This window comes from Cariama cristata, unplaced genomic scaffold (genome assembly GCF_000690535.1).
Source record: "Cariama cristata isolate BGI_N322 unplaced genomic scaffold, ASM69053v1 scaffold12391, whole genome shotgun sequence".
Taxonomy (NCBI): domain Eukaryota; kingdom Metazoa; phylum Chordata; class Aves; order Cariamiformes; family Cariamidae; genus Cariama; species Cariama cristata.
In genome coordinates, this window is record NW_009598764.1 from 4032 (window position 1) to 15712 (window position 11681).

Here is an 11681-nt window from a genome sequence, read left to right on the forward strand (position 1 = left end):
CCCCCCCCCCCCTCCTCTCTTTTAAAAGACCTTCTAACACCTCTTCCCTCCGCTCCCGACTGACTGAGGGGATTTGGTGCCAATCGAAGCAGAGTCACGCCAGCCACTGCCGTCCCCGAGGGCACTGCTGGAGAGGCAAGCTGAAGTGGGGACACTGGGCTCTACTGCCGTCAGTTTTCCTGGGAGGTTCCTAGGGAAGTTTGAGTTGCCATCAGGTAGATTGCTGTAGCCCTGCCAAGGTTTTGAAGCAGGCGTTTGTGTGGCTTGCTGCCCTCACCAGCGTGTCAGAGGAGCCAGTTATCCCAGGCACCGCTCACTGCAAGATGGAAACAGGCAAATCCTGTAAAACACATTACAACGCAAAGGAGAAAGGAAAAAAAAAAATCTCCGCTCGTGATACAGTCAGGAGGAGGCCAGATTACAACCCGGGATCTGGAAGCGTTAGGGCTCTCTGCCCCCCAGCCAAGCAAGCTCATCCTCCAGAGGAGCAGTCAGTGCTTTGCACACCCTGGGCAAGCTTGCAAAGTGCTTAAGCAAACATACAAGGGCAAAGCTGAGCACAGCAGCATCCAGGCTAAGGTAAACAAGGGCAACCAGAAAATACAAGAACAAATTCCCAAGAGCCAAGGGAGCAAGTGCCTGGTCTTGCTCTAGAAGTGATGGATATGGAGCTCCAAAAGCACAGGGAAGAGCTGGCTTCTTTCCAGAAAGACCTTCTGAGCAGTGAAACCATCACACTCCTGGCAGGGGCTTGCTGCGCCCCGTGGGGTCATCGTAACATGGTGCATTACTGCACGCCAGTCCTCAGGCAACCTCCTGCAAAGGCTCCCGCAGGCTGCTTGTGAAACAGAAAGCTGCATTTCTCCCTTTACAGTGGGAAAGAGAGGATTTATCATCCTGATAGTCTTCATGGCACGCTGAGGATTGGCATAGGGACTGCAGGGCTTTTCTTTGTGAAATGGAGCACGCTCAAGCACACAATGTTTTGGGGTTTTCTTTAGTTGAATTATTCTCTCTCTCTCTCTTTTTTTTTTTTTTTTTTTTTTTTTTTTTTTTAATTTTACATTTTGCATTTTGGTCAGCCACAGTTAAGTGCAGTTCAAAAGCTTCCTGGCAGACAATAAGCTGTTAAAGGCAGGAGTCTCCTCAAGAGATTACAGCAAGTAAAAGACTCGAGTTCCTATTCCCATCACCTTGGTACAGAGCTTGAGTTAACCATCTAGCTTTGGATTTAACTTCCCAAGAAAACATAACTTGTTTTCTTCATTTTGTAGTATTTGAGATCTCAGCAACAGCACAGACACATTAGTAGTGTATCTAAATTACAGAGTGATTTGAAACTCATTTAATGCTTTTAGCAAGATCCAAAAGCTTGGGAGGGGAAAAAGTTACATAAGCATGCTTATTGTAAAAACAGACTTTAGGAGGGATAACTGCTTAATGGGGAAAAAACATTTTGCTAGGAACAACTCAGGTTCAGGCTCCAATTATTATCTGAACACTGCATGAAGCCCCAGATTTTACTCTTCTTTGTGAAGAAAACTAAATTGCAGACTGCAATTTATATATATGAAAGCACATTGCAGATATGTGATGTCATGGCCCTGAAGGTTATGGACTGTCATTTTTAAAACACCACTATGCTGTACTTCAGATATCGAACCAAGGAGACATTATTTCGATCCTTACTGTCCCATATATTTAAGATGTCTGAACTCTTGTCTATTTGTGGGTGCACGGGTATGATGAGTGAGGAATAAATTAACTAAAACTGATCAGAGTTGCACCAGATGTGTGGTGGCTGAACAAAACCCAAGGACTGGATGTGGAGGCCAGTGAGATTATGTATCAGTAGTACTTAGCATTCTTTCTACTGTGATAGCTGGAGAATGTATGGTGAGTATAGAAGAATTTGGCATGGAAAAAACATCCTTAATTACTAACCTTGCAGGATCAATAAACTTGTAGAGCGATCCATGTGGTGCATAGGCACTGGGATAAGAAGTAGACATAAAATACAGCTCACCTAAATGGAAGTGAAAAAAGAAAACTAGTCTCAGATTCAAGTGCCCAAGTTGAATCCCAGTTCTCCATTTCCCTCTCTCTCCCGGCCCTTCACTAATTCACATGGTCAGAAAAGAAAACCCTTTCAGTCACTCCCTCAGTCGTGTCTTACATCCAAGAAGTGGTCTTTGGTCTCACCCCGTGGAGGTGGGCTCCCAGGGACACCAAATGATCTCTTGGTTGGAGCAGGGTTCCCCACAGAACCAGTAGCTCTCCATCACGCACAGTGCCTGAGCAGGACCTTCATTACCTCATGTCAGCTGCCCTCCAAAAGGTTACTTCCCTCTGTATAAATATGTATTTTTTTAAACTTGTTTGTACCAAAGAAGCAGCCAGAAGCTACAAATAGAGGGGAAGACCACACAACAAATATTTAGCCATCTCATAGTTGTACCAAAAAAAAAAAATAAAAATAATCCAACAAGAGCTAAATTGGCTAATCCATGAAAGACAGAAGCTTTTTATCCCTGTATGGTTGCTGAGGAGAGCAACTACTCTTTGTGCCTTCTGTTCAGTACCCACTAGAACAATATCCAGGCAAATTATAGTAGCGTCCAAAAGAGTCAAAATGGTTGTTGTCTTTCAAATTACATGATGACACTATATTGGTTTCTAAAATAAAAACAGTAGAAGAGAAATTTAACATCTACTCGCTCCACATGTTGTTAGAACAGTTGAAAATTGTACATATTTCACAATGAAGCCTGCATCTCCCTGCATCTTTGACAGAATATGCTAGCCAGACAATCTAGGATCTTTTCATTACAAGCAAATCTCTTTCCTGCTGTATTACGAAGCATCAGAGCTCACTAAAGCAAATCTGTGTTCTCCAAAAACTTGCAGCCACTTTTTGTATCACGTAGCTCTCCGTCAGGAGACTGTACAAAAGTGAACAAAGTATGCATCGGTACTTTCGCCTTGGTGAGAGATCGGGTCATCATGGCCACAGCAATAATCCTACGCACTCAAGCATTCCACTAAATTTTAAAATGAGTGGCTTTCCTTATCCCCAAATAAAACCTTGGTAAAAGTCCATAGCGTAAAGTGCTGTTGTGAATAAGACTGAGGAATTTATACTAATGAAGCAGGGGAAATTCAGATAAGCTGTAAGAACTCAACCAAGGATGAGCTGTTACAATGAAAGAACAAACTGCACCGATATAGTCTTTTCATTAATGAAACAGCATAAACTCCCTGTCCTTTTGCTGTTGTTAAAGGCTGAAACAAACAGGAGTTCAAACTCCATAGGGAACCTGGAGCGTTAAGACTGCAGGTTCACGTGCATAAACTAACAACAGCAAAAGGACAGGGAAAGGCTGAAACAAACAGGAGTTCAAACTCCATAGGGAACCTGGAGCGTTAAGACTGCAGGTTCACGTGAGGATCTGTCTCCTGAGCTCTCCATCAAGCCAATCTGCAACAGCCCCAGAGGGCAGGAGACCCCTCCGAACCACGTACCAACCCTACCTGCCGTGCTGAGATAGCTACAAACTGGTTTTCCAGTGCCTGCTCTTGAGTAACATGTAAGGATCAACATAATTTTACCACAAACTGGTTTTGCAGTGCCTGCTCTCAAGTAACATGTAAGGATCAACATAATTTTACGCATTTGCCCTACAATACAGAACTGACAGTTCCATTTCCAATAAAGGTATGACTAGCACGATACCTACCTGCTTCATCCTCAGCAAACGAGATGATGAATTTGCTGTAAGAGCTGATCATTCCAGGGAAAGCACAAGCTCTTGTGCTGCCAATGCAGATATCTTGCTTCTTCCACTTATTTGTCTTCTCATCTTCCTGTAAAGCCATAAGTCGACTAGATGGAAAATAAAACCCTGTGTTTTATGTTTCTGTTATCAAGACGAGTTCCTGTCAAAATCATGCATTACTAAAAAAAAAAAAAATTCAGCGAGGAGCCTGACTGTTGACTGGCTTTAATAGTTGTCGTTTGGACTGAACAAAAGCAAACCTATCCTAAGGACTCTAAATTGGAGGAAGTTTAGATTCCAACCAAAATGCTGTTACAATAGTCAAAGTGAGCACTTTAATACACAGACATCCGAGAATCTCATTTGCTCCAGCTCAAAAGGTTTCAGGATGTTCCAATAAGGTTATTTGCCCAGATAAGGCAAATGTGGGTACAGAATGGAAGCTGCAGAGAAAACAGTCATCTCACCCGTTCATGAAATCACCAAAAATATAAAGTCCGTTCAAGTTGGGCGATTCACATCCTCTGTATACATAACCTCCGGTAACGGACTTCCCCACATTGCGGCCATAGGCAAATATTGGAATAATGTCATCTGTTAAACACAGAAGAATAAAAAGTGAGAAAATTTACATCCAGAGAACGTCAAAAAGTGATTGGTCAATGACACTGATAGGCACAAAAATGACTAGAAGGACCAGTACAGTTGAACAAACGGCACAGCTAAATTTCAGTGGGAATTCAGTAATTTAGTCCAGAACAGAACAGAGCCAGAGGCTTTAAGGAGCTCTCTGCGTAGTTGCTTATCAAGGCTTAGTCATGATGAGCTTCCGTAACACATAGGACCACGATTCTCTGCAAGGCAGGAAGGTATCAGCCTGCAAGAAATATATCGTACAGCGTTGTGATCGCACCAATCATTTTAACAGGAATTCTCTTACAGATTCCAATATTTTTAGAGAAGGGAATAAGATCAAACAATTGCAGGTTAACTCAACATCTTCATAGGTTTACTGACATCCTCAGCACGGAACATGAAAAGTGTGCTACCTCCATTTTATGTCATGAGACATAAAATAAAGGCTTTGCCTCTGGCAATGTTAAAATTGAATTAATTTTTAACCCTTTCTCGGGTTTAATATCAGATCCCACAAAACTTTAGTCTTGTCCTCACTTTTTTTCCCCTGGATCAGGTTGCTCCTCTTTAATCTTGAATGATAAGGATAAAGATCACAAATGCAATTCATTAAAAACGGTAGATTAACAGCAAAATCTAATTCAGTTTTGTTGTCAGTGAAGGATTGGGCCATTAAAAAAAAACAACCAAATAAAAAAAACTTGAGAGCCATGTGCGTACCAGCATAGCAGGAAGAAATGTTGATAACAAATACTCTGCATTTGCCTGCTCATACAAACGTTTCAGAAGCATCTACGTGAGCTTGAGACCAGGTGTTTTCTTCCAACAGCTTAAGGAACATTATAATAATACCGAGTTCTTCTACCATGCTCTCCCAAGAGCTTTCCAAAAACCACCAGTATCTACTCTTTTTTAAAGACAGCAAGTGAGTTTGTCCATCACACCCAGCACACAGTTTTTGGGTGTTCTGCTGCAGCACCCTGCTTGCTAGGACACACTGCCTCTTCCACAGGATTTGTTTCAGGTCTCAGCATCAGCCTGGTCCGCTCTCCTTAGCCATAGTGCAGAGCTTCTGACAAAACCACAACATTGCTTCTCTACTTAAATCCAATCCGTTGCCTTCCTGACTTCACTGGGAAAACTCTGTCTGTCTGCAAAAGGCACAGGCTTTGACCCTGCACACCTTGTCCAGCGCAGTGTATGGCAGGGAATACCCCGAATAAGCAGGGCAGCATTTCATATCAACACTGCAGGGCTGGGGAGAAGGGATTTCTGCTCTTAAGTAGTAAGCACTTATTAAAGTGCTTATTAAACACTGGATTATTTAGCTTCACTGGAAAAACAGTGCTATAGTCACTAAACACACACGTATAATAAATTAATCTTCTGCAAGAATGTTCTTCCTTACCCAAAGAAGAATTGTGGCAAAGCTTTGTGTCATAGCATTCAAATCCCTCCTTTGCTCTCCAGCCGTAGTTCCCTCCTTTAACAACGATGTCGATTTCTTCAAACCTGTTCTGCCCGACATCCCCACAGAATATCCTCCCTCTTCCCTTTTTCATGACAGGGTCCCCTCTGTCAACCGCACAGCGCCACATATTCCGGACCCCGTAAGCATAAACCTCAGGGCGGGCCTTGGGATCAGACACAAATGGATTATCAGGAGGGATGCGATAAGGCTTTCCGTCAGGGCTTTTTCCATCCACATCAATCCTTAAGACTTTCCCCAACAAGGTACTCCTAAAGAGAACGACAGAAAACGAAACTCCTGCATGAGAGCCAACTGAAAACACAATTATCTTCCTCTTCCCCCTTTCCAAAGGAAAGAAGTTATCTGTCCAAAAGAAATAAGCCAGTGGCTGGTATGTCTTGCAACCTGCTCAAGTCACAGAAGACTCTCCCCTCTCTAAACAACTTGGGTTCCCTCAGCTTTCAAAATGTAAAATTTTAATTTTTGAAATACTACATCGGACAGACTTGCAGATGGACCAACGCTTTCAGGAATTACTCTTACTTTATTCTTCCGCATTGTCGCATTTTCAAACCTCCTATCTTTGTGAACAAGTTCAAAGCTTTCACCTGCCCTCCTACTTACTTGTTCTGAGCATTCCCAAATTTTCCAAACGGGTCTCCAGCTTTCCCACCATCCCCTGTGAATAGATACATATAGCCATCCACACCAAAGAGCAGCTGTCCACCATTATGATTTGCAGCTGGTTCCTCAAGCTCCAGAAGATTCCTTAAAAAAAAAAATATATAAATAAGTCCAAAGCTTTCACCTGCCCTCCTACTTACTTGTTCTGAGCATTCCCAAATTTTCCAAACGGGTCTCCAGCTTTCCCACCATCCCCTGTGAATAGATACATATAGCCATCCACACCAAAGAGCAGCTGTCCACCATTATGATTTGCAGCTGGTTCCTCAAGCTCCAGAAGATTCCTTAAAAAAAAAAATATATAAATAAGTCCAGTTATAGCTACTGGGAAGGACTGAACATTCAAGTAGGCTGCAAAAGTGTTGCATCACTTCTTCTGCAGAAGAAAGCAAGATTTCCCAGCTGTACAGACCTGCCAGCTTTGCCAAATGCGGTGCTGAGTTGCACCCCGTTCCCTGGTAGCCTGCAGCATCAGGCTGTCTGCCTGCCTTACAGCAGAGCTCCGTTCAGGACAGCATCCCTCGAGGACGCATGTTTCCCAGGAGCCGTGCAGCACAACAGCTGCCCCGTGCACCGCAGCTTTGATCCACGCTGCGTTAACACCTCCCATGCTACAGAGCTCGCCCACCACCATGAGCATGGGGGTGTCACAGCTCATCTGAAAACACAACTGCAAATACATAACGTGTTCTTCTGTGGGGAACAGTTGTTGCCCTTTCAACTTTGCGGCAGGTGGGTTCTGCTTTCTTATATGGGAAGCAGTGGGTGAATTTGAGGGCTTCAGAAGCATCTTATGGTGATTATGAAACTCCAGGGAAAGTAAGTCCACTACTAACAAATTCTTCTCCATAACTGAGAATTAGCTTTTTTTTTCTCGGTGAGGGGACAGGGCAGGTGCACCCATGTCAGATCAAATGAATGTATAGTACTGTAGTGAAGCATCCCTGTTCTCCTGCAGTACAAAACACTTTTAGGGCAAATGTTAATTCCACAATAGGCTTAAGGCTATTACTGCTCTTTAGAAGACAAGAGTACAAGATGGAGAGAGAAGACAACCTGGAAGCCTAGATCCTGGGTCCCCTCCTCAGTTTCGTTTCTAGTTTGCTGTGTGACCTTGAGACAGCCTGTCCCTGGCAGCTTCACAGCAGGGCAGTCACACACCTGAACCAAGGGGACTGGGAATGGGCAGGTTCTGCAAGGGGGAAGGACAGGGACAGAGGAAAATTGTTTGTCGTCGTGGCATACAGTAGCATGCAACACAAACCTTACCTTTCTGAGCGTGGATCAGCTTTGTTGGCGTCAGATGCCAGAACCTTCAATTGACTGATCCTGATCTTTTCCACTTGGTTCTTATCCATGTATGAGTAATAGATATAAAACTTCCCATTGTACTTGTACTTGGGGTGGAAAGCCATCCCCAGAAAGCCCCTCTCATCCCCTATCCACGGCGTAGCCAGCACTATACTTTTAATATCCAGAAAGGGCTCCTCTAGCCGGCTGCCATCAGGTAGGTAGACCCAGATGACGCCCACCTGCTCAGCTATGAACATGCGGTGAGTATGGTCATTCGCATGCACCATGAGCACCGGGTTCCTCAGGCCATTGGCAACCTCGGTCAGACAGAGCTGGAGACAGCCTTTGCGATCCTCCACCACCGAGCCCAGGTTGCGGTTGAGGGCCGTGTTCTTCAGCACGTTGGGGAAGCAGTAGTCCTCATCGTGTAGGTGAAGGAGGCTGCAAAAGCGCGTCTTGTTTGTCTCGCAGCATTCTTGGATGTGTTTATCACTTGTCAGCAGGCTGATGGCAGAGCGGCAGTTGAAATGAAACTCAGAGCAGTAGTCAAAACAAAGTCCTGGGAGGTTTCTTAGAGGTGTCCGAGGGTTTTCTGCGTCATAGAGATGTGCAGCGTATGGAGAACATTCCTAGAAAGTAAAAGAAACAAAATATGTGGCTGTGTATACACATCCAGGAGAAGCCAAGACACCTTTGTGGAAGTAAACTGGTTAATAAAGTGAAAAATTATTAAGGCAGAGAACATAATGAGTCATCTTTGGAGTAGTAGAAAGTCACTCAGAATACAGCCAAAGGGGATTTAGAGGTCAGTAGTAGTTTCCCTTACCAAAGCACAATCAGCTGCACCTAAATTATTTCCAACAGAATATCTATGGAGGCTGTGGATTCTCCCCTGCTAGAGGGCTTTAAGAACTGACAGGCAATTTCTTCTTGCAATCTAGTCTTATCTTTGCTTTTAGAAATTCCCCTTAGTCTCTCCTGCTAGATTTTAACCTAGGTACTTTGTAACCTGTTCTTAACAGATGGAGAGAAGAATTGGCTATCCCCCTCACTGCAGCAGCCCTTTGCGCTATGGAGAACATTAGCCCTTGTCCTTCAGACTTCTCCAGACCTGCAGTCCCAGTTCTGGACGCACCTTTCACATCAGCCAGCATCTCTGCCTTTTCCAGATATATTTAAGATTTTACTTTGTTAAGCCACTTAAGCCCATACCTAGGTCTAATCAAGTGTTAGGAAAGAAAGCAAACAAAACAGGTACAGGTTCACCCACACCTTCAACGCTACACACAGCTCTGGCCCCCTTCCCAAAAGCAACTTACGGGAACAAATCCACAAGGACAGTCAAAGATACAGAACAGCCAGGGACAGTGGGACCAAGCAGTCCTGCGGAGAGGTGATCGGAGTAGGGTAATGAGGTCTGGCAGAGGTCTGTAAATATCACAAGTGACATTGAACAGATGGATGGGGCTCACTTTCCCCCAGAAGAAAAATGAGGGAGCATCAGATAAAGTTAGTAGAAGTCAGGTTAAAAAAAAACAAAACAAAACAAAGGAGGTGAAACTGCCGGAAGAAATTTTAGGTGCTAAAGATGTACATTGGTTAAATGTAAAGGCTAAATTAATCTTTGGTCTGATGCTGTACAACTTCAATCATGTTCTTGCATGCATAGTATCACTGAAGCAGGCTGCAGTTGAGATTTAACACTGATTCAAATATGTAAATACCATCTTACGCAATTCACATAGCTACCATTGACTCTACATGGGATCTTCAGGAAAAAATACTGCAGGCAACATTTTTCAAGCGTTATGTATCTAAAATTATGTCCCTTCAAATATCATTAAGTTTTTAGCTGTGCAAAAATATAGGTTAAATACTGAAAATCAGGCATTGTGTTTGGAATTTGTAGCTAAATTTAAACTGTTCATCTTGCAAAAATTCTGGGCCTATAAATAGGGGCCCTACAAAATATTTCCATAAATATTCTATAAAATATTTCCATTAAAATCTCACCTCTATTTTAATCAGCACAAAGTTGCAGAAGTTAAAACGAAAGGAGGTAAATTCTGCAGAAAGATTATTTTACTGGTTTTCATGCCAGCAGCCTGAAACAGGCTATTCTGAATTTTTATTGGGCCCGTATGTAGGAAGGTACGTACGTAGACAGTTGAAGAACGAAGAACTACTACATTAGTATTTTTCCTGACTCATTACACAAGTTTGCTTCATTAAACAAAATTCATTAAAAAAGCTAGGGCAGTTATACAAGCACTGACTTTTTTTTCGGCACAAGTAGCAGCCTTTCCAGGATATTTAATGTGAAGGCTACAGACCCTCATTCCAAACTTAACATAGCAAAGTGTTTCCCTTGCTCACAGAAGAACCCGATGGCTTTTGGCCGTACCAATAACAGATATGACTTGTAAGTAGTAAAACCCTTTCAACTTTTGGATGGTGTAGTAAGTTTCTCACTTTTCATTGCTGCCATGTGGTTATCAAGCTGCACGGAACGAGCTGGTTTCTGTTGCTTCTGCATCACATCTGTAAGGCACCTCTGCCCTTCCCAAACCAGAAGTCCCCAGCCTGCAGAGGGGAGCCAAGTCCCCCAGGGCTGTGCCGGCAGCCTGACCCAGCCCTAGATGGCAAAACCATACCATTTTTCTCATGTTTAAGGTCTTCCCAGAATGAGGAAGGACGTCATTAGGCCCCGAATGCCATCCCCAAAAGCCCAAGCTTCAGGTAAGTGTCTTTCTGTCCTCACCTCCTTGAAGGAGAGCAGCTTTGGTGCAGGCATTCACTAACATTTGGCTGGCATGTTCCTCCCCGGGCACTTACTGAGTCCGTTAACCATTGCTCACCCTCTCCGTTTTCACCAGTAGACACTCACACACCCCTGAATATCTTGATTTTCTAGCTATATCTTAGTTTTCACAAAATACGGTGCTGATCTCAAGTGACTAGGAGACAAGGAGAGGTGACAGCCTGATAAGGTCTCACCAAGGAAGGGTGCGGGAGAACAGACAGAGCCCAACCTGTTGCATTTCACGTCCTGGGAAGCCACCTCATCCCCACCAATATGCGCCTGCAGCTGGCTCACTGCCCCGTTGCACACAAGTCACCTGCAGTCTAAAACTCCTCTCAAATCTGTTCTGAAGTGATTACTTCATTAACGCCTTTGAAAACATTTTTAATTTCTCTCAATAAGTGGGAACAGAGCCCACCTCCCAGACCAGCAATCTGAGAAAAGAAAGAGAAGAGAAGAAAAAAAGCAGCTTCCTCTGAAGGAAGGCATATTCTCACCAGCAAATCAACATCACTAAAGTAAAACTGTAAAATGACAAACCAACTGTAAAATGACAAACAACCCTGATGCTACTTTTTTCAGCCCTGGTGCTGAAAGGGTGTGTGATGCCAGAATCTTGCCAGCAGCCAAAAAAGAGTGGAAACATTTTGGTACACAGATATTTTAGGGCTAAGGAAATATTAACTAGAAGAGTTTTACACGTTCTTAGTAAGACTAAGTGTGTCTTTTGGCTGGTTCGTGTTTTGGCATGTAGTAAGTCCAGCTTTGCATGATTAACAGTTGTTAAAGAGGCAGGTCAGTTCTGCCCTCTAATTACAGGGGGGCAGGGGAGCTCAGGAAGAGCAGTGCCTTTGGTCTTTTCTCACTGCACAATGCCGTTCCCGTGAGCCAGGCGGACAGTGGGGAGACAGCACTGATGGAGACGCAGTGACTGAAGCCTCGGGACCTTGCAGCAGCTGTGTGAAACCACTGCCTATTAAATTTTTTCCTACTTTAACCACCACACTATTTGGAGCTT

At 43.7% G+C, this 11681-nt stretch overlaps 1 protein-coding gene across 1 annotated transcript in view; it reads right to left on the reverse strand.

Annotated features, from left to right (window-relative positions):
- HHIPL2 (HHIP-like 2) overlaps window positions 1–11681 on the reverse strand; it is a 15358-nt gene that overhangs the window by 2778 nt on the left and 899 nt on the right. The window contains exons 2-7 of the mRNA XM_009709432.1: window positions 7837–8489; window positions 6708–6851; window positions 5821–6152; window positions 4244–4370; window positions 3738–3883; window positions 1945–2026 (exon numbers count right to left, since the gene is read on the reverse strand). Coding sequence (XP_009707734.1) covers window positions 1945–2026; window positions 3738–3883; window positions 4244–4370; window positions 5821–6152; window positions 6708–6851; window positions 7837–8489 — 1484 coding nt within the window. The remainder of the gene's footprint in view (window positions 1–1944; window positions 2027–3737; window positions 3884–4243; window positions 4371–5820; window positions 6153–6707; window positions 6852–7836; window positions 8490–11681) is intronic.